Here is a 27,009-nt window from a genome sequence, read left to right as displayed (position 1 = left end):
ATTCCAGGTCAGGAATCGCAATTCAGGTGGGGTCCCCATCCCATCTCCTAACCACCCACCCTTTCCTAGCCCTCCGAGGCACACTGACATTCCCCTGAGACCCCACAACTCCCCAACTCCCCACACGCCCTCCCCTCCCCAGAACAGGTGCTAAACTGCAGTTACCCATCCAAATACAACCCCAAACAATATCTAACACTCTGGTAGCCACCAGCGTCTCACAATGTCCGTGAGGGTGAGGTGGTGGCTCTGCACCAGACGGGCCGGTCGACTGTCCCCTGCTGTGCATCCGCGCCCAGTCTCTGCAAATCCTCCCCCGGTGTTCCTTGCCCCTCAGACCTCCCGCTCTCTACTCCAGGTCCCCCCAACAATCCCCCGTCCGCAATTCGTCATCAGGTACCGGTCGCACTCCCAACCCCGCAAAGCCAGGCCAGGGCCCCCCTCCCCACATACATACAGCTCCCGCCCTGCCCCTCTTACTGCGCCCTGGGGAGTCCCAGATCCTTCAAGCGTCCAGCAGTTCATCCGCTGTCCCTGGGGTCACGTCAGGCAGCAACTCCGCATCCTCGCCAGGGCCATCCGAAAGGGAGGCCTCCGAGCCCCTCTTGGAGCCCGATTCTTCACTGGGCTGGGAGGTCGCGGCCCCCGATATCACAGAGACTGCCCGCAGCGCAGCCCGCCGCTCCAGCACCGTCTGGGATGCTCCCGGTGATGGGACCCCTGCTGTCCGTATCCTGTTGCGCCTGCCGCGACGGGCCCTCGTCTGGGTCCCCGACGGCCCCTCCTCGTCCACATGTGCTACTGTCCCCGTTCGGGCCGATTCTAACCAACTCCAGGCCGCTGCGGGGTCCGTGAAGAAGGATGTCTTTCCGTCCAGTACCACTCTGAGGCGAGCCGGGAACAGTAAGGAATACTGCAGGCCCTCGTCCCGTAGCGCCTTCTTCACCGCCTGAAAGGAGGAGCGCCTGCGCTGGACCTCCATGGGATAATCTGGATAGATAGATACCGGGACATTCTCCACTTGATAGGGGCCCATGGATCTAGCCTTCTGAAGAATGATATCGCGGTCCCTGTAGTGCAGCAGACGAGCCACCACCGGCCTGGGAGGTCGGCCCGGATCCGGGGGCCGGGCCGGGACCCTGTGCGCCCTCTCCAGGGTGTAGAACTGCGTCAGTCCTCCCGGCGCCACCACCTCCTTCAGCCAGGTCTCCAGGTAAGTCAGCATGTCTCCTCCTTCAATCTTTTCGGGCAGGCCCACCACACGAATGTTGTTGCGGCGGTTACGCCCCTCCGCATCCTCGGCCCTCTTCTCCAGGACCGTCACCCTCCGTAGAAGGTCCGCCGACTGAGCCTCCAATGCCTTCTGCGCCGGAGCCGCCAAGTCCAACGCGTCCTCCGTTTGCTTGACCCTGTCCGCCAGCTTCCTGTGGTCTGCGCGAAGCAATCCCAGATCGGAGGACACCTGCGCAATGTCCGTCTACAACGCAGCTCGGGTGTCCGCTATGGCCTGCAGGATTTGGTCCATCTGACGTTGCTGGAGCCCCACCGCAGAGTCCACGTGTGTCCCGCCATCCCGGCCACTGGCTGAGTCGCCCACAGAGTCCGCCGGATTCGCTCCCAGCTTGGGTCCTGGTTTGCCCATGCTCCCAGGTCAGGGAGCCCACTAGGCAATCTACCATTAGAACAAGACCCCAAAACAGTGGTCACGGCAGGTCTCCTCACCAGCTACAGGGCGCCACTCACTCCTGCCTCCAACTGTCAATGACGTGCTCCCCGAGGGGCCCCAGCGAGGAGGACCCGCTCCGCTCCCCGATGACTGTCGTCCCTGCAGTGCGGTGCAACAGCAGCCGGCACCCCTGCTGGTTGCTGCCTTATCTCCTCACCGCATCCCAGAGGCAGACTCCGTCCTCCAACCGTTCGGCCCGGGCTGCAGCCCAGATCCAGGCAGACCTCCTCCACTATGGCCCGCGTGGCGCCGGCTGTCCCTCTCCCGGTCTGCTGCCAGCTCCTCCGGGGGTCCCGCAGCCACGCCGTCACCTGAGTTGCCGCCCCACCACAGGCCTCATTCAGCTCCTCGGGCCTCCACTCCTCCTCTGGGCATCTGCCGCGCCCGGGTCTGGCTGCGGAAGGGCTATCAGCATCAAGCCTCTCCCCCCGGTTGGGTTCCGACCTGGTCCGCCCTCCGCCGCGCTGGAGCCGCCACTTCCGGTGTCCCCCGCCGGGCACGCTTCACTTCCGGGCGGCCCTCACGTCACTGTGGGCCCCGGCTGCACCGCTGCTCCCAGGCCACGCAAAATGGCCGGCGGCGGCTCGCGTCCGCCGCTACTCCTGTCGCGGCGCCGGCCCCCGGCGCCGCGCCCCGCTCTGCTGTGCCGTAGTCAGGGACCGGACCAATCGAGGCTGCCCTCCGGGTGTCTTGGAACACCGGGGCTGCAGGTTTCACAGGATTTTTGGCTGGGCTGGATGCGGAGCTCTTTGCTCACACGTCCATGCCCGTCGGCAGCCAAGCCACGCCCCCCTTCCTCGAAACCGATAACCTGCTTTTCCTCATAGGATAACATTGACACTTTTTCTCCCAAAAAGTTTGTGTCGACTTTTGAAAACTAATAATCAAAACACACTTTCACAACGGTTTTCAGGAAATGTCCCAGTTCTGAATCTAGGTGTCCAGCACTGAGTAGGAAAAGTAACGTAAAAGTAACTTACCTGTGAATTGAATTTCCTTCCATAGGATAACATTGGTGGTTCTCTGTGAAAAAGTTTCTAAGTGTCAACTTTTGAAATACAAGAATATTCTTTAAAATCGTACATCTAACTAAAACGCATTTTCTCAACTGTTTTTCAGGAAATCTCCCAGTGCTGAATCTAGGATCCAGCACTGTGTTAGAAAAAGTAATCCAAAAAGTAACTTACCTGCAATTTATTGAAAAAGCCTATTCATTCCAATGTACTGTCTTTGCTAAGTGTTGCATACTACTGCTCCCCTGTAAATCAAACAAAGTACCATTCCTATTGCATTTTCAAACAGTTCTATATGCAGTAACTTATTACTGTAAAGTATTTCATGCTTACCCGTTCCAGAATTGCTTGGTTCTAAAAATAAACAACAATATATTTTTTTATACAAAAACAATTGGCCTAGAGTTTAGTTCTTGAGTGTGTGAATTCATTTGCTGACTGAGTGTGCACATCAAATGCTTAACACTGTCCTCTGATACTGCCTTACTGCTAGACCAAGCTACCACTTTAGACAGTAAGGTTCTATCTAACTTTAACCCCTTCGCCGCGGCACGAATTCCGCCGCGGCGCTGGGGGGGTTCGGGGTCAGCGCGGCGCCGCCATGCTCGTGACGGAACCACTCCGTCATGAGCCACGGGCGAGCTGTGCTCATGACGGAGTGGTTCCGTCACGACTCCGCCCACTTGCATTGTTCGCCCGCACAGGCGGGGAATCAGTGCCGCGTGGGCGGAGCGGCCGCCAACGGCCACAGCATGACGGAACCACTCCGTCATGAGCACACGGCGCCCGTGGCTCATGACGGAGTGGTTCCGTCATGAGCAGGCAAGGGGTTAACCTCTGCCGACCTCTGGAGACTCTTGGACTCTATACACACTGTACCTCACTTTGGTGTAGTATATATAGAGCCAGTTTCTTACAATTGGGCACTAACATGCTACTGCCCTTTACATTTTGCTGTTTCTCATACGTTTCAAATGAGTAATGTTCCTATAAGGAATTGTAATGATGCGGCTGATGAAGAGCTGTGAAAGAATAGTCCCCTCCCATGTACTCCGAGGTATCCAAGGTTAACTTTCAACTGTGACAGGTTATAGGCTGGACCAAACAGGCTCTCATCCCCAGACTCATCTGTATCCAGACGATGAGATGGAAGTAGAGGCGATACCTTACTTAGAGAGGTCAGTCCTGGAGACCTTTGGGCAAATTCATGCCGTGGAATGTTTTTTTGTGCTCCGTCAAGGACGTTGTTGACGAAGATAGTCATTTTATGGTAATTGTGGTCAAAACAGGAATTCTCCTCGGAGACTTGAACAACGATGCCATAGAATGAAATCGTCGACAAAGTCGCCGAGGTGATAGTCGTCACTGTTCTCGTCGACAAGGCCGGCGCCACTGCCATCGTCGGCTCAGCGGTAGGAACGTCCGTTACCAGTGATCTGGACGTCGTTCGACGACGGGTCCGTCGATGGAGTCTTTTTCTTTGAAGAAGTTTTTGGTGGTGTAACAGGTACTGATGCAGAAGAAGTGCAGGGCTTCTTTTGGTCACAACTTTTTGATGGCTGTTTGTGGGCTGCCTTCTCTGAAGTAAATGTTTTTTCTGCGTTCGTCTTCATCTGCTTTTAATGAGGTAGAGCCCTCATTTTTACACTTTTGCTCTGATGTGGAGCGACTAGGACGTTTCTCCTCATCAGATCCCGATTCAGATATGGACTTCTTCTTTTGTAGCCATAATAAAATCTGGCCTCTCTGTCCTTCATAGTTTTCTGCAATACTTACAATCCCTGGAAGAATGCTTGGGATGCAAGCAGTAAAGTCAGTCTTTGTGGGGATCTTATGAAAATAGCTTTGCCTACCCACAAGACCTGCAAGGTCTAAACAGTCTTCTTAGATCCTTCAGACATCTTGAAAAGGTAGTGAAGGGCCAGTTATAAAACACAATGCCTTAAGCTGACAACAGCAAGACTGCTCGAGGAGGAGGAGCAGGGTCAGAAGTTCACCAACTGAAAGAACTGAGTAGAGCTCAGGGAGACTCCCTCACACACGACGTGAGTTTGGAAATCTGAGGTATGGCGCCTCTGCAAGGGAGATGGGGTCTGAGGATTGTCTCTGATTGGCTGAAGTTTTTTTCTATTATAAAGATATGGATTGGTTCAGCAATTCACTTTCTTTATCAATTATTCCTAATGTACGTCTATAGTACTGCTTATTTAAGTACTGTGGGACTACCACCATGACGACGGGGAAAAGTCAAGCATGTGAATCTATGGAAGATGTAATACTGGAGAACTGGTCAGAATTCCCAGCAGAGGAGTTCAGGGGCTGCAAGTGAAGTGTTTGATGGCCCTGAAACTTCAAACAGGAGGCAAGCTCACATAAGGCCTTGGAGAATCTTTTCAAGCAGGATACTAAAGCAAGAGTACAGTCTTTAGTCTCTCCAAGACAGAAGCAGCAACTGCAGGCCAATGCAGCAAAGCAAACACAGCAACGGGACAGTACTCTTCCTGACAGCTCTCCAGCTCTTCCTCTTGGCAGAGTATCTTTTTGATCCAGAAGTGTTCTAAAAGACTGGTGTTATAGGCCCAATACTTATGGCCATTTTTGTCTTTGAAGTAGGCATATTTCACAGGATAGCCTTTGTAGTGCACCGATCCTGCATTGTGCTGTCTTGGCTCCAGACACACTATGGGGGGCAGGGGGTTAGTGTAAGAAGCTGGACTGCTGGTTCTGTATCACTGGCTGTGCAAGCCCTGGGGAGCTGCAACGGTAGTCAAAAACAAGAGATTTCAACTCTTTTGATGAAGGCATACATAGATGTCAAGAGATACAACAACCTGCTTTTTTTCAAAAGTAGTTCTAAGAAATCATGTGGGAGGAAAGGAGTGGATTCCCCAGCCCTTAACTTTAGAGCAATCAACATAACTTCCGTATGCTTAGTGTAATGTGGGCAATTGTGGCACGCTAACCACCGGTAGTGCTTTTTCATGAAGGCTCAGGGAAAGTTGCATGATAAGAAAAACGCTTATGTCTTAGTTTAGAGTCCACATTTTCCGACTGACTGTGTACTGATAAAAAGGGGCTTTGTTGCTCATGAGGTGCAAATAAAGCAAAAATGATTGCAGACTGAACAAATTAATGTTCACAATAAAAACTTGTTTATCTATGGATCCTTGAATAAAGCACAAAAAGCTAAATGGAATAAGCGGCTATATTTATTAACTATATTGTCAAGATGAAGACCACTGACCTAATATTGTTGTCCCCGCACCCAGCAGGAGATTTTTGTTGAACATTCAAAGATTGAGCCCCCAACTAAAAATCATACACACATTTACTATATACCTTTCGCATGTGTAGCATTCACAATATTCATTATTTTCCCCGAAAAAACCATCGCCGTAATAGCAAGAAATTTCTTCTCCAGGTTCAATATCTCGTAGAGCCTTAACACATGCTGTATCACGGCCAGTGGAAACAAACTGCAAAAAATAAAACAGTGTAATTAAACCAGGAGCTGAATAAACTGGAATATATTAGCTGTGTTGGGGTTTCCTTTAGAATGCTTACCTTGCAGTTTGGCCGGCAATCTAAACAAGAAAGAAAAGGCAAAATAAATAACAGTAAAATTCATACACAGAAGACCTTCGGATATACAGAACACTTTTCAGATAACAGTTTTTCAGCAAATGAGTTTGTTTGATTACTGCACTGAACAAGCATTTGCAATGCAATAGGTCTCGAATTGACGCAAGTTTGAGCTTGCAAATAACAATGCCTTTTATTTTCGTTTTCTTTTTAAAACCATAAATAAAAGGCATTGTTGTTTACAATGCCAAAAGCTTAAGCTCACATAACTGCAAGACCTATTGCATTGCAAATGCTTGTTAAATCAAATATCACGGCTTTGTTTTTAATTCATTGTACATTACATGAGGTTAGAGGGTAGGAGGCGCAATCCACATGAAAGCTCAGCTCATTTTGGGCTCGAAGGTCCCAAAAGACCTAGAGCTGAGCCAGAGCCGGACATCTGACTCGTCACTCGAACCTATCTCGAACTTTTAGTGGCTCACCCATCTCTAGGTATGACGCACCATTTGTAGGACATCCCAAAACACACTGGAGGCAACACACAGAATCTGCAGTGTATTCCTTTGCAAACGATTGCATGTTAGAGAGGATGTGAGGTGAATATGTTTTTTTTTTTTTTAACTCCAAGGGAATAACGTGATATGGATAAACCCTCCTGACCCCTTACCCCTCACCCTGACTAACCCAAAGTTTCCTGTGCAACACATATTTATGAAAGATAACCTTTATTCACATCATTGAACAAAACCAGCGGCTACTTGAGTCTAATTAAACTCGTACCTCGTTGTTTCCCGTTACCTACATCCATGTTGGACTTTCAGAAGACAGGAGCCGATGAATCTAGTGTAATCCTAGCTGCTGGTCTTAAATAGTCTTACAGAACTTTAACTTTTTACAGATCCATCTCTAAAGGTCAGGTTGCATGATGTCACTCGTGCTGGCTGGGCCTGATGTTTAAACTCATCACTTTGCATTCTGGTACTTGTAGTTTCTCCGTTCACATTACAAGTCTCCAAGTACCGGAATAAAAAAAAAACATAAGCAGCCATCCGACCATTTCAACTGGACATTACACCCTACACTCCTATCCTGACTGAAGGATTACAATAGCCGCCTTCCCCCAGATCCGAAGGTGGAATGGGCCAGAGGTGTACATGACCCACGTGGCACAGGACAAAGGAGTCCAGGAAGGGGGCTCCGCTCCCTGAATTCACAACCGAGGACATGCTGCACTTAGAAACCTCGAAGCTTTCTCGCAGTTGTGGGATGAATACTGCGGCAGTGAAATCCGAGTGGCAAACTCTATTGTTGCACTGAGGGCTCACGGCGACTCGGTCTGGACTTCTCTCATTGACACTGGACTCCACGAACATGCCTCGCAGTGCAGCACATGTCTCAACCTAAAAAAAAACGATTCGGGCGACTCGCACACAACAAGACGCGTGACCGCCATGATCAAATGAAATCAAAAACAAGTTGGGTAGCGTTTGTTCCTTTCAACATGCATCAATCAGCCTGCTTTTTCCCTTAATGGTGTCTCGGCCTCTTCAGGGAGCTTCCGTGTAACTCAAACCTGCCTGCCTCCACGGCCCCTCCCCCTCTGCTTCCAGCAGTGCTGCGCTGCATATTCACTCGTACCTGTAAAGGCTGCCAGTATTAAGGGTCCGGTGCATTATTTTTTTTTAGCACAATAACTATCTCCTGCCTGCAGCAAGGGCAAATGCCAGCCGGAGCATGGGTGGATACTGGCCCTCTCACCCAACCGAAGAGCAGGAAGAGCAAGCAGGCTGCATGCTACAGAAACAAGGGTTCACAGGCCTCTTCCCTGCTGCTACCAATGTTTGGGCCACCAATGTCAAATGAAAAAAAACTAGCCAAAAATAAACACGCACCTGCGATTGCCAAAGCCGAGTGACAAAGGCAACCGCTTGTTTATATTTGCATCGCGCTTTAAAGCGCGATGCAAAAATGAACACGCGGCTGCCATTGCCAAAATAGTGCTGAGCGACAACATAAAGACACCGTGTAATTTCCGTGAGTAAACGATCCACTACGGATGGGCGGAGCTAAAAGGAGACAGGGCGGTAACAAAAAAGCATGAGTCTCAATTAGAAGCCAGCGTTTAACATAAATGATGACGCCACCCTATAAGAAACATGGGCGGGGCTTCGAGTCCATTTCTAAAATCCACTCTACCACAATATGTCTCGCAGAGAGAGGAGCGCATGCGCGCTAGGTCTGCGAGACCTAATAAAATCCACTCTACCACAGTATGTCTCGCAGAGTGAGGAGCGCATGCACGCTCCGGTGCTAGGTCTGCGAGACCTAAAAATGTACCTACTAGAGAAAAATAAGTGTTTAGCCAAATGGTCCAGGCAAAAGATATGCAATTTTAGACCATCTAAAATGGAACTGTTGGTTTAATCCTGTTGCTATGACATTTGTAACAAAAAATTGACTGCTTTACAAGAGCAAGTATGTCCAATTAATCATGTAGATGAAAATTACTCTAAACATCTGAAAGGAACTGTGCATGGATGTCTACATTAAAGTTTTTATAATTATGCTAAAATGTTCAAAACTGCATGAATATATTGAAGTCCACCATTGTTTGCAGGATTTCCAAGTATCCTTGGTTCTTTGTCCTGGTACTGGTACAGGAATCATATTCATATGCGTGTTGCCCAAACATGAAAAGACAGGATAGCATGAGTTTTCAACAACTAGTCATGTTGAACCTGCCAACTGGATTTGAGAGCATATTATGTGGTCGGCTGTCTACTGATACTGGTACTGCAGACTTCACTCTTTCTTGACTGGCAGGCCGCAGGATGGGTCTGGCTTCCACTTTTCAGATCTGTTCAATTACACAATGCATATTGAAGGACGTACTCCGTTCTGCTGTCTTATTTAACATTAATGCAATCATTGAACTGGATTTCCAGCAGCTGTCCTACATATACCTAAAGAGCCTCAATATTGTTTCTGTTTTAACTTTACGCAGGCTTCCATGCACTGTTTGATCAAGATCAGTGACTTAGTAGCAAAGTTGAGCAGCACTATTGCCAGTTGAGTATCCTCAGTCATACATGGAGGAGGGGAGATGTGGGAGACCTGCAGGAGGAGATGGTGGTTGTGGGGAATGGGTGGGACAGGAGGAATGAGGCGTTGAGCGGATGAGGGTAGAGGAGGGTGTAGTAGAGTAGCAAAACTTGTTATGGGCCAGTCTGTCACAGACTGAAATAGGACTACAAAGATGGCTTGCAATGCCTATTTTCCTAAATGACTCACATCTGCTGTGTTCATATGAGATGGTATTTTAAAAGAATACATCAGACTTAGAGATAGGCAAGTGCTCAGTATTGATTCACTCACCCATTTCAGGTTGGCTTGTACAGTGGAGGGAATTCATGAGATGTAGCTTCTTAGCTGTAATTGGTATAAGGAAACAAGGCTGATCGACCTTACAAGGAGGGAGGAAAAAGTGGACAAATAGAAAAAATATAACCAGGATGATTCTAATACTGCCATTCCTTGCTTTTCTTCCTTAATTGGTTGAGACGTGCCTGCAACTACAGGTCATATCAGAAATAGCTTCTAAATGAGAAGTCAATTTCAGAGGCTTCACAGTGAAATTGCTCTGTTGTCCCCTTCCTTTTATACAGGGTCACTAGATTTCGCAATTATGTGACTTTTGCCGAATAATTACTATTTTGCAGCATTTGGCACATAATTCATCACCGACAGCATAATCTACAGATTTGAACAAAAAAAATATTTTTAGCTCAAATGGCTCAAAAGTTATTAGAAATGCTGTGACAGATGTTGCTGCACAGTGGAAACCCCTTCATGAAGGTTTACTGGTCACCTTTCAGTTGATTTTTGCCGGATTTGGGTGTTAAACCGATATTAGTAGGATGACATTTTTGCCCAGTGTTAACATGTACAACAGACTAAATAATAACATAATACTATCAATGAACATGCCACTTAACTGTGGGTTTTTGCTGTATAATTTAGTCAACCCTGTTGCATAACCTGGTCCTCCCTAAATGCATAATTCCAGTGGCCATGCTTATATGTCATCAACCCTTCTTGAATGATTTTTGCAAAATGCAAAGTTGAAGCAAAGAATGTTCTTTCACGACATTGTTCTTAAGAAGGGAGTGTAAGGACAAGCCACGACCATGAATACAGAAATCCCCCCGTAAAAGGATATGGTCTGAATCTTGCACCTTGCTCACCCATCAGATTTTCATCGTGAAATGAAAACTTCACTGGAAGAGAAGACTATGTAAACCTGATCAGACTTTAAGAGAGTAGGATAAATAAATATTCTCATGAAAAGCAGCATTGATACAAGTGTTTACTTTATTTATCCTGAGGTATTCAAGGCACTACGATATGATTAGCGCAGTATATCTAATGATAGTTTGACTAGTTATGGTGTATTAAACGGTTCGAAATCCCCGATTATGTTTAGCACGACAAAAAGGGCCGAGAACCGAACCGCCTCCATCTTGGATTGCGGCTCTCTCTCTCTCTTGGGAATCACGTGGTCTTTTCCGCACACCCTCTGCTTTCCCCTTTCCTTGCATTTAATTAGGAGACAGGCTGAGTTGCTGAGAAGCAAGGTCACATCTGCTAAAAGGGAGTATCAAGCAAATTCCTCTAGACCTGGGACGAGAAGGGAGTCACCCTTTCGACCTTCTCTGTAAAGATAGTAACCCTTTGTATGTGTAACCGAAACTAGAAATAGGCATGAGCTCATTAGGGGCGCCAGGACTAACTGGTACTTTTCCACATATAAGGTTTTGTATGCTGTACTGATAATGTATAAAAGTGTGTTACTGTCAAGGAGCCAGCAGTCTTCCTCGGCGCACCTGATGGGTGAGGATCGACGAGGCTCCTCTATATAGAGCTCTGTGGTGGCTAATAAACGTTTGAACCTTTCACGTTGCCAACTGCTCCTTATTTTGCATAATATTGCGGGCCAGTGGTAAGTGTGGCCCTTGGAATAATTATTTGGACACAACAGTTGGCGACCACGAAGGGACCCCGTGAAAGGGTCTTCCCCCCCCGCCCCCCGTATTCGGGTGGTGGGATTGGGGGCGTCCTGACCGGTTGGCGGGAGAGGAGCCTGAGGATTTCTCCCACCCTGCGCGACTTTTCGGTACGTCCCCTGCTGCTAGTTACCCTTCGCCGGGGTCCTACGGGCTTAACCCAGAAACTGGACTGATTTGGTCGGGAGGAGTTGGCAGCGGAGAATGAACATTCGTATCTGGGTGCACCCGGTGAGTATTGATTTGATTTGACGCACGCGTTATAAACGGTGCATTATTGGTTAAGGCACGCGTTGAAGACGGTGTGCTATTTGATTGATTTGAGAGCATTTGTTGAGAACGATGCATTTTTGATTTTGAACACGGATTGCATTTGTTTGAAGCTCGCGCTGGACAGCGGTGCATTGATTTGAAGGCACGCACCGGAGGGTGGTGTCTTGCTTGATCGGGTTAGCATTACCGTGGTTTGACTCGAAGTACGTACAGGTTGTATATGATTTGAGTAAAAACGGCGCGCCGAAGGATTATAAACGGATTGCACGTGGAAGGACCCGCGACCTAGACTGGGTAGCCACAGGGCATACTCCTGACGGGGCAAGTCCTCGTTGGGGGCTGGTCTTAGTGGTGAGCCAGGAGGGTGGCCGGAATCCCGCGTGCAGTTTGGTGTTTGGACTGTGAACCAGAGTCGACGGGCTTGGTTCTCTGATACCGATTGTATGTTGTGTATGATTCGTGTTGATTGTTGTTTGTGTATACATGTCTGAAAACTAACCAAAATGTCCTGTTTTAGTAAATTGAATTGTTTTGGCTGCTGCTGTCGAACAAGTGACTCCAGACTAGCTGAGAGCCAACCCGCCCCGCCGGAGGGCAGTCCTAGCCATTTTATGTATGTCAAACATGGGATCTCTCCGTTGTTGTTCTGCACTCTGTGGCATAAGTATACCAAGGGAAATGAGGAGTTACGATGGCCCAAAACGGGTTCGTTTGATGAGAAGAAAATTGCGTTCCTACAGGAACAGCTGTTTTCTAGGCGAAGTAGGCAGGCCATGTTTGATGCTCTAATTGCATGGCAGAAGGAGGCCAAGCAACGGCGAATAAGGGAAGAGAAAGTAGCCAGAGCCAAGGCAGGACAGAATGTTACTCAGAAAGCTATGGCCTATGACCGAGAAAGAGTAGAAAAGGGATTGGATTGCATGAATCGCGAATTTAGATTAAAGGTTGTTAAGAGCTATGTGACCTGCCCGAATGCAGAAGATGAAATAGAGGATTTATTGGACACCAGGCCACCACCCCCTTATGTACCGCAGAGGATATATCCGGAGGTATCAGGGGCCTCGGCCCCGGCCCCAAATATGTCCCTGGGGGCCTCGGCTTCGGCTCCCCCGGCCACTACTACCCCTCCCTCCCTGCCGAACCTCTCCCGGTTACCGACATCTGTGTCTGAAGTTATGGCCATGCTGCCTAATTTATTGACGGCAGCTGCAGCCGGGACCCCTCAGCTGTTGCCGGGGTCAATGCCTTCCCCTTCTGTTCTGCCCTCCTCCTCCGCCAGTACCACACCGGTAACAGCTGTGACTACTCCAATACGTCCGGCCAGTCTAACGGAGGGTAGGAAGTTGTTCACTCGTTCGGCCTTGGGAACGGAAGAAAGGGAAACTATTGCTACACAAGCATCCCAGTGGATGCGACATCCCATTTATACTCTTGCTGATATTTGGAGTACCATGAGAGACTATGAACCGGTAATGCAACAGCATGCCCTGGAGCATATGGCCAACCGTCTTATTTCTGTGTGGGAACAGGTACACCAGGAAGGGAAGGCTCCGGCTATATTATATGATATTCTTGATCAGGTCCACAAATCTCAGTTGACACCGGAAGAGGTGTATGGGAAGGTGCAGACTTTGGTCTCTTACAGAACTCGTTTGCAGCCTGCCACTCCCGCCGGATTCTCCCAGTTCCCTATGCGAGAAGTGCACCCTATCTTCCATCCAGAAGTTGCCGCAGTAGTGGATGCCCACGGTGTCGTTACCCGCCCGGGAATAGACGCCCGGTTCCAGGAACAATGGGTCTATACCCCCTGGAAGCGGAGTGAGGTACTATCCCTAAAAAGCCAGTTGCCAGATCCTAGAAAAAACCCCACCGCATATTACAAGGAACTGACCGAGGCCGCCTCGTCAGCAGTAATGACGTTGGCAGATATTGAATTATTCTTTGCCTTATTAGTACCGGTGGACATTTGGCGCCAGGTACATGACCAGGACCATGTTACGGAATTTGGTGGGACATGGGATCAACTGAGAAACTGGGATAGAGATCGTAAACCAGGGAACAAGCCCCGACCTGAGATACTGACCTTGCCTGAGAAAATAATAACTTATATGCATTCGTTGATCCCACCCAGGAAAGTAGATTGGGACAAGCTGACGGCCTGTAAACAAAAGAAGGACGAGAGTGTATCTGATTTTTTCACGAGGTTTGAGGGAGTGTTCATTGACTTCAGCGGACAGGACTTGGCAACGGAGGGGGATGTACGTTTATTTGTTAATAGATTTGTAACCAATTTGCAACCTGAGGTATCGGCCCGGTTACAGGCAGCTGAGAGTACCTGGACGACCACCACGCCCTCCACGATACTAAGCATGGCTCAGTATTATGAGCATCGGGAGAATGAGAGCAAGGATAAGACAGAAAGAAAGTCGAAAGAGTTGAAAACACGAGTGTTACTGCAGCAAGTAGAGAGGGGTAGAGGAAGAGGACGAGGGTTGCAGAATTTCGCTCCAAGAGGGGCGGGACCAACGCAAACAGCTGGGCGAACAGATCTAGGCATAAATCAATGTGCTTTTTGTAAAGAGGAGGGGCATTGGAGAGCACAGTGCCCGTTGCTGTATGAACAGAATACTGCTTCAAGGGGTCGTGGACGGGGAAGGATGAGTGGGCATCGAGGTGGATACACGAGACAAGAACAGGCAGCCCGAGGTGAGAACAGTCAGAATTATTTCGACCAAAGCCAAGGTAGACAGTACTACAATGACGGACGTGTAACGGACGAAGACACCGGGTATACTCAAGCATAGGACAGCCAAGGGCAGAGTAAGGGGCATGTGTCAATCCCGATAGATCAAGCTGGACCTTATGTCCATGCACAATTGTTGGATGCATCAGGTAAGTTTTTGGTTGACACAGGGGCTATGAACAGTTCTGTTTCACGTGCCCTGGTCCCGGGGGCCGCTCTGTCTGGCCAGACTAATGTGTCCGTGGGGTTCTCTGGAACTCCGGTGGTGAGCCCCATTTCTAAGCCACTTTCCCTTACTCTGGGACCGGTTACGATAGAATCGCCTTTCCTCCGCACCTCCCAGTGTGGGGAAAATCTCCTGGGTATGGATATATTAAAAAGATTGCATGCCCGCATCTATTGCTCCCCCGATGGAGTTTATCTGACCATTCGGAATACCTCTATCCCCTCCATCCAATGTTTTTCAAAAACGGACTCCCTACCCCCTGAGCTTGCAAAACTCCCGAGGGATCTTTGGGCCCTGGGGGACACTGACGTAGGGTTCCTACAAATTCCCCCGGTATCCATCACCCTGAAACAGAATGCCAAATTGCCGAGGATCCCACAGTACAAAATAGCCCCTGCGGGAGAGCGCGCTTTACTGGCCATTATTTCTGATTTGATTAGAACAGGGGTGGTGGAGGAAACGACTTCCAATATCTGCAACAGCCCAATTCTTCCGATTCTTAAACGAGCCCCCGTACCCCAGTCCCCTGATTATGCTGATACCTACCGATTTGTGATTGATTTGCGAGAGATTAACAAGATTGTGGTACCCCAATATCCGGTGGTACCCGACATTAATTCCATTCTGACCACGATTCCTCCCACTGCAACATTTTTCTCGGTAATTCATTTGAAGAATGCCTTCTTTAGTATTCCCATACATCCAGATAGCAGACATTTGTTCGGTTTCTCATTGGGGGGCCGCAGCTTTAGATTCTGTCGCGCCCCCCAGGGGTATACCGAAAGCCCTAGTATCTACAGCCAAGCCCTAAAAAGAGTATTGGATTCTTTACAATTGCCGCCAGGTAATGTCCTATTGCAGTATGTTGACGACCTCCTTGTGGCCTCTGATACAGAACATGGTTGCCGCGATGCCACGGTTACCCTGCTACGGCATTTGGCCACTCATGGTAACAAGGTGTCGCTCTCTAAATTTCAATATTGTCGACCGGAGGTGACCTATCTCGGTCATCTCCTGTTGAAGGAGGGAAGACGGTTGACTTCTGAGCGCATCGCAACCATAACTAACATGCCTGTTCCTCGCACGCAACGTGATGTCCGCGCTTTGCTTGGTATAACCTCCTACTGTCGCCAATGGATTGCTAACTATTCTCTCTTGACTAAACCTTTCCTGTACCTAATTACGAAGGATGTGCATGAGCCTTTACCTTGGACCGATGAATGCCAGACTGCCTTTTCCGCTCTGAAAACTGCTCTTTGCTCTGCTCCTGTGCTTGGCACCCCTGACTACCGGAAACCTTTTGTGCTCTACGTGCATGAGGTGGACGGTTGTTCTCTTTCAGTATTGACACAAGACTTTGGCGGTAAGCAAAGGCCTTGTGCATATTTCTCGGCGGTTTTGGACAATGTCGCCAGAGCACTTCCCAGTTGTCTGAGGGCTGCAGCGGCAGTGGCTGTAGCAATCAGACAATCGGAAGGGCTAGTCCTGAATACGGATCTGACAGTGATGGTGCCTCATGCTGTGGACGTATTATTAAACAGGACGCAGACACAGCACTTAAGTAGTGCGCGTCTTACAGGGTACGAATTGACCCTGTTTGCACCTCATATAACGATTAAACGATGTGTTAATTTGAACCCTGCCACGTTGTTACCCCTCCCTTCGGGAGATGGTGGACAAGACATGCATGATTGTATCTTTCGAACTGAAGAAGAGACCAAGGGCCGGATAGATCTAACTGACACCCCACTATCTGATGCCCAAGGAGAATTGTATATTGATGGGTCTTGTTTTAGATTACCGGATGGCACGACAGCTGCGGCTTATGCGATCACCACCCTGCAAACGGTAGTCAAGGCAGCAAAGATACCATACCGGTCGGCCCAGGCGGCCGAATTGATTGCATTATTCAGGGCCTGCGAGTTGGGGAAAGGTTTAAGGCTAAATGTCTACACCGATAGCCAGTATGCGTTCGGTGTAGCACATAGCTTCGGGAGGTTATGGGCGGAAAGAGGATTCTTGACATCTCATGGCGAAAAGATAAAGAATGGACCATTAGTGGACCGACTACTGGCTGCATTAACATTGCCTAAAACCTTGGCCATAGTCAAATGCAGTGCACACAAGGTTATAGTTGATGATGTAGGGAGGGGAAATTTCTTTGCGGATAGAATCGCCAAAGAAACAGCCCAGTCTGACACCACTTCCATGTTTGTAGTGCCAAGAATGATAGAAGCAGGGGTTTTTAACAACACCATAGACAGTGTGAGAGAGCTACAAAAGGAGGTGACCCCGGAAGAACTGACATACTGGCAAGAACAGGTGGGGAGGCTTGATGAGAATGGATGTTGGACTGACTTGTCAGAGAGGTGTAGATGGTTACTGCCGAACGCATTTGTAAATGCGGTAGTAACTATGGCACACGGACCTTCACATGTAGGGGTTCAGGGCATCTGTGCCACATTGGATCCTGTCTGGTATAATGTTAATATCCATAAGACAGCTAGGAACTTGGTTCAGCATTGCATGATTTGTCTCCAGCATAATCCGGGGGTTAGCATTCCTGTCTTGGCGGGTAATTTTGCGCCTCCCACCCTGCCTTTTGAAGTACTCCAAATGGATTACATACAGCTAGAGCGAGTTAACAATCTGAAATACGTGCTGGTGGTGATTTGTACTTTTAGTAAATGGGTGGAGGCGTATCCCACAAAGGAAAATACTGCCCTGGCAACCGCGAAAGCTCTGGTAAAAGAGTTTTTCCCTCGATATGGGTTGCCACGGGTGATTTGGAGTGACAATGGGACACATTTTAATGCTGACTTAGTTAAGTATGTATGCAAGGGTCTGTCCATCCAGCAGAAGTTTCACGCAGCCCGACATCCTCAGTCAGCGGGTCTGGTTGAGAAATATAATGGGATTCTGAAATTGAAACTGGCTAAACTTCAGGACACGACGGGATTAAAATGGCCTGATCTCCTGCCCCTGGCCCTGTTGTCCGCGAGAACTACTCCCCATTCCCGGAGCGGTATCTCCCCTTATGAAGTAATTTTTGGCAGACCTGCCAACGTGTGGGGAGTACCCTGGCCCAAATCCTTCAGGGACATCGACCATCCTATGTTGACTGATTATTTGTATGCTTTGATTAAAGATCTCCATTCCATTCATCAACAGATATCTGCCGTACTGCAGCCCCTGCCGGAGGGTCCTGGACACAGCGTGGAACCTGGACAGTGGGTCTTGGTTCGAAACTACCAACGGAAATCGAGTTTGGATCCGCGCTGATCCCGACCGTACCAGGTGCTCCTGGCTACGCGAACGGCGGTGAAAGTCGAGGGGAAGCAGCACTGGATCCATATCTCCCATCTTAAGCGAGTTCCCCTCCCGTTGCCCAGGGAGCAGCTTGACCAGGAGGAAGGCCTGCCAACTCAGGGCGAACCCAGCACTAGAGAACCACTTTCCCTGGACACCCGCAGAGAGGATGACGGGCGAGGGGAGAGTGCTGTGAGCCTGGAAACACCTTTTTGTGGCCGCCCAACTGCTAAAAGCGAGGCATCTGGTCGGGAGCCCAGCTCCTCGTCTGACCCCACTGTGCCCGTTTTGTTTGTGAATCCTGAAACCCCTGGTCGGGATCGATATCACCTGCGGCCCCGGAAATAGGGAATCCCAGGTCTAGCCTTGGCGAGTGAAGTCGGAGGCCTCGGCAAAAGACCTAAGGATTGGTAGAACACTGGACTGAACTCGTTGAGAGCATGGAACTTTCAGTAAAGCTCTGTTCAGAACGAAGATAGAGACATTGGTCGGTTGGTGGGGGCCCAGGTGGAGTTTCCTTTCAACAAGGGTTGCGTCAAGTGCGACCCCAACGCGAGAAGTTTTTATCTTTTACCTTTTTTTGGTCTCTCTGAACAATAGGAGTCTGCCTCTATACGGACACAGGAAAGAAGCACCCTCCGGCAGGTCGGACTGCTAGTAGCCTTTTTCTCCCGAGATTATATTGGACTTTTAGTGAGAAAATGTACCCTTTTGGTCGTTTTGTCCCTGAAGAAGGGCGCCCCATAGTACCCCGTACCACTCCCCCGCACTTGCCAATGTTCTCCTCATGGAGCTTGCGTGTTAAAATTGTTTTTATTTCTATATTGATTGTATCATTTGTACTATGCTTAGGTTTGTTTATATACCTAGAGTTCCGCCATCCTGTACACACCTTGATAGTGTCTACCCCCGCCCCTAAGGAACATCATTTCCAGACTTTTGCCCCTCATAAGGAAAGACACTGACAGACATATGTACATAATGCCTTCATTGAGATGCTACATCAGACTCATAGTTCCACAAATGTTACCGATTGTTGGGTCTGTGGTCTTCTCCCGTCAGTGATGCATAAGCAAGATTTGTTCATATCAATGCCCTTGTCTTATCTAGGTAGTTGCGAAGCCTGGTTCAAAATGTTATCCATGCTATATGAACACTACACTATAGATGAACGTCGATTCTCAGAGAAGGATTATGCTTTGATTCTAGCCTATATAGAGAAACACCAAGGTTTTACTCCTAATGCTGAGGGGACGGATGGTACCCTTGATCCTACCGCCTGTATGAACGTATACACTGATCACGAAAATGATACCTGGTTGAGGGATGAAGTATTGGATTTCATGACTTTTAACTTTACTGAGTATTTCAAGTATTTCCAGGAGCGAAATGTCTCAGATGAAAAAATCATTCCGGTCCCGGTGCTGAATACATCCTCCTCCTTCTGCGTGCAGGGTACTGGACATTTATCCGTCGGTTATAGTAGATGTAATTACACTTATAAACTGCAGACTTTCAGTAGTCCCCCAACACTCACCCCTCCCAATGTTTATTTTGTGTGCGGTGAAAACGCATACACTTGGTTACCCAGAGGATGGGCAGGTCGATGTTACTTATCCTTTCTTTATCCACCGGTCTACATAGCTCCTTCTGATTATCACAAATCTTATTCCTTAAATCGGCGGAGCCTAAAGGCTGAAGCCGCCAGTAATGATGCCACTGACCAGACTGACACTCCAGCCCAACACTTCGTTGATATCATAAAAGGGGCGTTGCCCATATGGGGACCCATCCTCAATAGTAAAGAAGTTAGGAGGCTATCTAGAGTGGTGGAAGGGGTGGTTAATACTACTGCAGGAATATTAACTAATATTACAGTGGAGCTCCAGGCGACCCGGCTTGTGACCCTTCAAAACCGTCTTGTTTTAGACGTTATCCTAGCTGATCGTGGAGGAGCTTGTAGAGTCATCGGCAGTTCCTGTTGTGTATATATACCTGACTCCGCCCCTTCTGTCCATTTAGCCATTCAGAAACTGCATCGGCTAGCCTCTGAAATTCACACCGAGACTGGTACTTGGTCTTTGTCCGGGTGGTTTTGGGATTTGGTGACCACCTGGGGATGGAAGTTATTTATGATTCTTCTGGGAATAGTGGGGTTCATTTTCACCTGCGGTCTTTGTCTACAGTGCGGGCCTGCTTGCTGTGCATATTGTGCTACTCAAGTTCGCCGATCCATCCCTAGGCCCAAGCCCGTCCAAACCAGAATAGATACCCAGCGGGCTCAGAAGGAGACGCATGACTTAATGCAGATCGATGAGGGTATTTTCGAAGACTGACCCCGTTATTAGCTATGCTGCGCTAAAAGGGCCGTTCTGAGGTATTCAAGGCACTACGATATGATTAGCGCAGTATATCTAATGATAGTTTGACTAGTTATGGTGTATTAAACGGTTCGAAATCCCCGATTATGTTTAGCACGACAAAAAGGGCCGAGAACCGAACCGCCTCCATCTTGGATTGCGGCTCTCTCTCTCTCTTGGGAATCACGTGGTCTTTTCCGCACACCCTCTGCTTTCCCCTTTCCTTGCATTTAATTAGGAGACAGGCTGAGTTGCTGAGAAGCAAGGTCACATCTGCTAAAAGGGAGTATCAAGCAAATTCCTCTAGACCTGGGACGAGAAGGGAGTCACCCTTTCGACCTTCTCTGTAAAGATAGTAACCCTTTGTATGTGTAACCGAAACTAGAAATAGGCATGAGCTCATTAGGGGCGCCAGGACTAACTGGTACTTTTCCACATATAAGGTTTTGTATGCTGTACTGATTATGTATAAAAGTGTGTTACTGTCAAGGAGCCAGCAGTCTTCCTCGGCGCACCTGATGGGTGAGGATCGACGAGGCTCCTCTATATAGAGCTCTGTGGTGGCTAATAAACGTTTGAACCTTCCACGTTGCCAACTGCTCCTTATTTTGCATAATATTGCGGGCCAGTGGTAAGTGTGGCCCTTGGAATAATTATTTGGACACAACAGTCCATCTGTATGTATTTATTTACTTATTTGTAATGGTATTTAATGTAACAGAAGAATGTTTTTTCTTGATCTGTATTCTTTTGTTTGTGAATGACAAAATGATATGCACTTTGTCTTTTTGTTCTGTGACTGTGACCAATAAAGTTAAATATGAATTCAAAAAAAAAAAAAGAAAAGCAGCATTGTTTCCGGATGGCGCATCATGTGATAATGCACAGAACAAGGCATGAGTGTGCAGATCCTAACCGTATGCATGCATGGGGGCACGTAAAGTAGGTCTGTTCATGTTCTGGCCAGAGGAAGATCAGATGATGTAGTCTCATGTACAAGGGAAGAAGCTGGTATCAATTCTAAAGTAAGGAATCTACACATCTCTATCAGAGGAACAAGTTTCTTACCTTCGGTAACGCTTTATCTGGTTGATTTTCTAGCCGCCGATTCCTTACTTACTACACTTAGAGGAACCTGTATACGTTGAAACATCATTGGATACCAATGGTACCTTTGGAACCTTCCATTAATGCCATTGAGTAAACATGAGATTACAAAGACTGTCATTCATACAGGTTTGCATGCTATTACCTTGCAGCCTACCATTAACAGTATGTTTGTTGGTAATATATCTCACTGCCCCTATGCAAGAGTTTATTAATTTGCAGCCTTTACCTCAAGGACATATTATCAAATGCTCACACTAACAATTACAGAAATCTGACTCAATGAGTCCTTTGGCTTATTTTTATTATCACTGAAGAAATACTGAAATATTACATGTTGTACTGCATAAATGAATTTGAAGCAGTTTTTTTCCATTTGTATGTTGTACTTTACCATATTCACTAACAAGGTAAAAAAATATCTTTTAAAAAAAATAAGAAAATTCAAGTTCATTCACCTAGTCGGACTAACCAGAGTCATCTATGCTCAGCTATCGCCAGCTGCTTTCTGAGATATATGTTTTTCTGGTCAGGTCATTATAATCACCTTCATTACCTGTTCAGTTTAATCAGAGCTTTTATTTCTATGACTTTTTTAATTTCTATATCGGGACGTGCACCAAGAGGACCTGTGTCTGAGTCAAAATAAATTGTTTTCAGTTGTGCGCCCATTTGTAGTGGCATCAGTGCCTTGGTTTCTTCCAGGTTCTTCTACGGTCAGGGCATTTTCAGATTTTAGATTCCTCTCAACTCTGACATACCAGTTCTCGACCTCAAGAATTATCAAGTGCTAAAAGTACCCTTCTGTGCCAAAAGGACTTGATAATCATAGGTGAGGCCAATTGTTGAGGCTTTTTATTTTATTGAGGTGCTCAGTCTAGGCATAGTACTCCAGGGCAGTTCCTAGCTATGTGGCCAAGTCTCATTGTGATTTATTATGTTGCTATGTCCTGTTATGTATTGGTTGATTGATTGATAGGCTTTATTTCGATATATAAATATCATAAAAGCTTTACAACAAGTAAAAATAGTCACAGTTATTACAATATATACAAAAGAGAAAATAAAAACAGTGACATGATCCAATAAAATACAGTTAAAAATAGAATTAAATTGAGACTGACAGCCTTTTTACACGAATCAACCAAGACCACTTTAGAAATTTTGACACCCCACAAACCACCAAGGTGGATGTGTCGGACAATAAGATGCGTAGGGCCACAATATGCTGGCGAGTACCTAAAAGTCTACACAGTGGTTTGAGCCAGCGCCTCCTAGGTGTACAATAATCTGGGCATTCAAAAAGAATATGTGCCACCGTCTCGACCCGCGTGGGACAAAGGGCACAAAAGGGGGAGGACTGGAGGGATGATTTCTACCGGGCTGTTAGGTCGCCTACAGGTAAGGTCCCCACTCTAAACTTGAAGTACAAGGCCAGGTCAAAGGGAATGCGAATCAAGTCGAGATATGGTTCATAGGCCACCACATCTTTAATCTTCAAAAAGGCTGCGGTGGAATTGCAATGACGTGGATCGACAGTGAGGTTATAGGAGACCCATTCCCAATACAATTTCTTTATCGTGGCTTTAGGTGGGGCAGATCGAGTGGCCCAAGCTTCCCCAAGACCCAGCTCCCCTAAGAGGCATTTAACGTCCCTTAACCATTTGATCCTATGCCAGCCCCCCATTGCCATAACCTCGGACAGTGCCTCAGAGTAAGAGGATAATTCGGGCACCCTCCACAACCGGGCCCACAGGAGCAAGGGACAAAGTCGTGCTTGGTCTGCAATCGATCTGCAGCCTAGATCCAGCAGCACAGGAACTGTGTGCGTGCTCAAAGGGAGAGCCATCAGGTCTTTCAGAAATTTGCTCTCAGATTTTTCTAGTACTTCCAGGTTACATGTACCCCACAACTCCGCCCCGTATAAAGCAGCGCTAGCCCCTCTGGCTTTATAAATCTCCACAACTGGGGCGATAGGTTTAATTGTGGAAGAACGTTGTTTCCTAAGCAAAACACCACCCACCCTCTTGTGGGTGAGGAACATCTTATGGATGTGCGGGGTCCAGTTCAGTGAATCGCTAAGGCGGATTCCCAGGTAGTCAAACTCTGATACCCTTTCTAAAGGAACAGAGTTCAAGGCCGGGGGACGCCCTAGTTTCTTAGGAGGATTCATGATCAAGAATTTGGTCTTGTCGACATTGATCACCAACCCCCTAAGGGAACAAAACTCCTGGAAGCGGTTTAAAAGTTTTTGAAGGCCCTTGGGGGGTCTTTGAAATGAGGAGGGTATCATCTGCAAAGAGCAGTGTTAGAATCCGTTTGCCCGCCAGGGAAGGTGCGTCTGTGGGTTCTTTTAGCAGATACTCAACCACCCCATTCACATAAAGGGAGAATAGGGTGGGAGCTAGCACACATCCCTGGCGGACACCCCTCCTCACTGGAATCCTGTCAGTTTTCTCCCCATTCATACCCCATCGCACCTGTGCATAGTTGCCTGCGTGTAATTTCATCAGGAGCGATAGGATATAAGGGGGCAACTCCAGGCCCTGCAAGACCCTCCACAATTCCTCCCTAGATACCAGGTCAAAGGCAGTCTTAAGGTCAATAAAGGCCAAATAAAGACCGCCCTTGCCCAGCACGACCATCTTCCAGTACAGGAGGGCCAATCTGAAGGCCTGCTCAGTGGTCCCAGTTCCAGAGCGGAATCCAGCCTGGAGATCTGACAGAATGTTGTTGTCATCCAGCCATTGGAGCACCCTCCCCAGAATCAACTTCCCTACCACCTTTTGGGATGAGTCAATAAGGCTTATGGGCCGATAGTTGGCGGGGTTGTCTAGACATTCCTTCTTAAATATAGGGACAACCTCCGCCCCCCTTCCATGATTCAGGTACAGGGCCCCCCCCCAAAATAGCGTTAAGTAGGGTGGAAACCAGCTTCCCCCATTCCTTAGGCTTGGCACGTAGCAAATCACCGGGTATCCCATCAGGCCCAGCAGCATTTAGGGGTACCAGGGACTTGATTACGGCCTCCGCTTCTCTGGCGGTAAAAGCATCACCCTCACTGACCCTTGTGTAGTCGGCCAGAGGAAAGGAGTCGGTAAAAAAACCCTCAGGAGGAGTATAGAGGGACAGGAAATGGTTGAACCAGTTCTGGGCTGGGATGTTGCACGTCAGTAAAGTGCTGACAGGCCTGTCCCTAGATCTTACCAGACTCCAAAATCCCCTACCATCCCTGCCCAAACTTGCCTCCAGAAGGTCCGCCCAGAACTTTTCCTCCCACTCTCTTTTTGCTACTTTTATAGTCTGGGAGTAGTCTTTCCTTGCGAGCCTAATTGCAGCTTGAGATGTAGCTTTAACAGCACCTACCAATACTTTTTTCGTTTCCCTGCATTTTTTGGTAAACCATCCCTGCACTTTAGGCGGCTTCTTCCTATTACCAGCGCGGGGAGCCATGCTTGGGACAATGAAGAGATCACTCAGGGCCCTGGTTAAGTTGCAAAAAGGTCATAGTGACTTCCTCAGGCAAATGGGTCAGCGAGTCCAGCTTACACTGTGCTGCAGCTAGGAGCACCCCTATAGCTGCCACTTTCTCTTCTGCCATAGTGACCTTAGCCCACTTCAATCGTCTGCCACAGTTAGATGGGTAAACTTTGTGGGTGTTTGGTGCTATGCGAGATAGAGTTCCCCCCTGATCATTAAGCCACTGGGGAGAGAGGGCAAGTGAGAGGAGATTGTGATCACTCTCAGTTGTCGGTACAACCTCCATATCCCTCAGGATACTCCATGAACTGGCGTCAAGAATATAATCTATTCTTGACGTGTGGTTTGGCCTGTTATAGGTATGGGCTCCTGCTGAGTCAGACTTTGTACTCCCATTGACAGCCCTAAGGACAAGTTCCAAGTTTAGGGAATTAATCTGTACCGCCACTTGGGTCCACCTCCTAATGGGGGGCAAGGCTAGGGCAGGAATCCCTCTCCTGGAGTCCTCCTCATCAATACCCAATATATCGTCCAGGCCCAAGGGCTCAAACGTACAATTCAGGTCTCCCGCCACCAGGACACGAGATTTGTTGGGACGCTGCCTAAGCGAGCCTTCTAATAGAGCTATTATGGGAGATTGTAAACCTCCCTTCGTGCCTCTAGCATAGATATTAAAGATGTCCAAAATCAGACCACCCCGTGCACCCTTTATTGAGATGTTAAGAAGATCGGGTGAGTTGATGCGATGCTGAACCACCTGACAATCAAGTGAGACAGCAACCCATATGAGAAGACCTCCCGAGGGGCGTCCCTTCCCTGAAGAGGGGGCTACAGCGGGAACAAAATAAGATTAATAACCTACCTTGTGGCAGGGCTCCCTACACCATGTTTCTTGGAAAATGCAAATAGAGTAACCCTCCACAAGGGCATTCCAGTCAGGTAGGCCTAGCTTCCTCGAGATGCCCGCAACGTTCCAGCTCAAAATCCTAAGATCTGGATCCGCCACAGCCGGCTCCCTGCGGGGCTCGGGGCTAGGTGTCCCCTCCGTCTGATCTATTAGCCCTAGACCACTGCCCCCACATTGGCCCCCTACAGGCAGGTCAATAACCTGCGCTAGGTGGGTGGCTTCATCTGGTGGTGAAGGAGGGATGGTATTACTTTTACCCAACTCGTATGACTCAGGGGCGTAACCTAGACTTAGGAACCCGGTGGCCACCCCAGGACAGGTATCGGTTCAATATCCAGGCAACCTCCCCTGCTATCCAGGCCAGGCTACTGGTTGGTAGAATGGGTGGGAGAAAGGGTTCTCAAAGTAAGAAAAATTGTTACTCCAGCCCCCACTTAAATGAGTACCATTATAGTTTGCTACAGGCCTTGGGTAGAAATAGGTTAAATCTACCACACCGATGCCAGCTCCCCCAGTACCATGCTTCTGGTTGCAGATCGTTTGGGCGACCCTACTGTCTTTGAAATTTACCACCACACAGTCTCCATCTAGGTGCTTATGTCCATAACCTACCCACCCTACCCTTCTCACTCCTAGGATCAGCCCATCTAGATCCCTAGGTAGAGGTCTGTTAATCTTCAACCAGTGCAGGGTTTTGTTTTTTAGTGCCTGATGGGATTCATAGTGATCATCCTTCAGACAGGGTACGTTTGTGAGTATGACGACATACGGGTGGCCCTCTGGGGGCAAATTCACAGGTGGAATTTTTAGGGCCGCTTTGGGGGGCGGTGCTTCTAGCTGGGACGCTTTTGGGAGATTAATACTATTTCTACTCGGATGGGCTTGTTCAGCGCCATTGCCATTCGCAGTTCCCTTCGGTTTTACAGGACCCTTCCTACCGGGTAACTCAGCCCGAGTAGGCTTCTTGACCGGGGCAGTACGAGGCTTGGGTACATTCAGTTGTGCTAAGACATATGGAGCAGCCAGCCCTGCTTGACTAGCACTACCTAAAGGAACCGCAACATGGACAGCAGGGGCATTTGCCACTGCCATCACATTTACAGTACGTGCCGTATTAGAAGCAGTAGGAGTGGCCTGTGGGGATGCGGGAATCACCCGAGCGCCAGTTTCCCCTCCCTGTCCATCCTCCCTAATTCTGGAATGCAATTTAATGAGGG

At 48.2% G+C, this 27,009-nt stretch overlaps 1 protein-coding gene across 4 annotated transcripts in view; it reads right to left on the bottom strand.

Moving 5' to 3' along the window:
- The window catches only part of KMT5B (lysine methyltransferase 5B), a 278,446-nt gene that overhangs the window by 76,635 nt on the left and 174,802 nt on the right, over positions 1-27,009 (bottom strand). For all 4 annotated transcript variants that reach the window (XM_085644799.1, XM_085644797.1, XM_085644800.1 and 1 more), the window contains 2 exons: positions 6,304-6,323; positions 6,079-6,215 (listed from right to left, as the gene is read on the bottom strand). In XM_085644799.1, coding sequence (XP_085500925.1) covers positions 6,079-6,215; positions 6,304-6,323 — 157 coding nt within the window. The remainder of the gene's footprint in view (positions 1-6,078; positions 6,216-6,303; positions 6,324-27,009) is intronic.

This window comes from Triturus cristatus, chromosome 3_1 (assembly GCF_964204655.1).
Source record: "Triturus cristatus chromosome 3_1, aTriCri1.1, whole genome shotgun sequence".
Taxonomy (NCBI): domain Eukaryota; kingdom Metazoa; phylum Chordata; class Amphibia; order Caudata; family Salamandridae; genus Triturus; species Triturus cristatus.
Note: the sequence above shows the minus strand (reverse complement) of the source record. Positions and strands in the feature narration are given on the sequence as shown.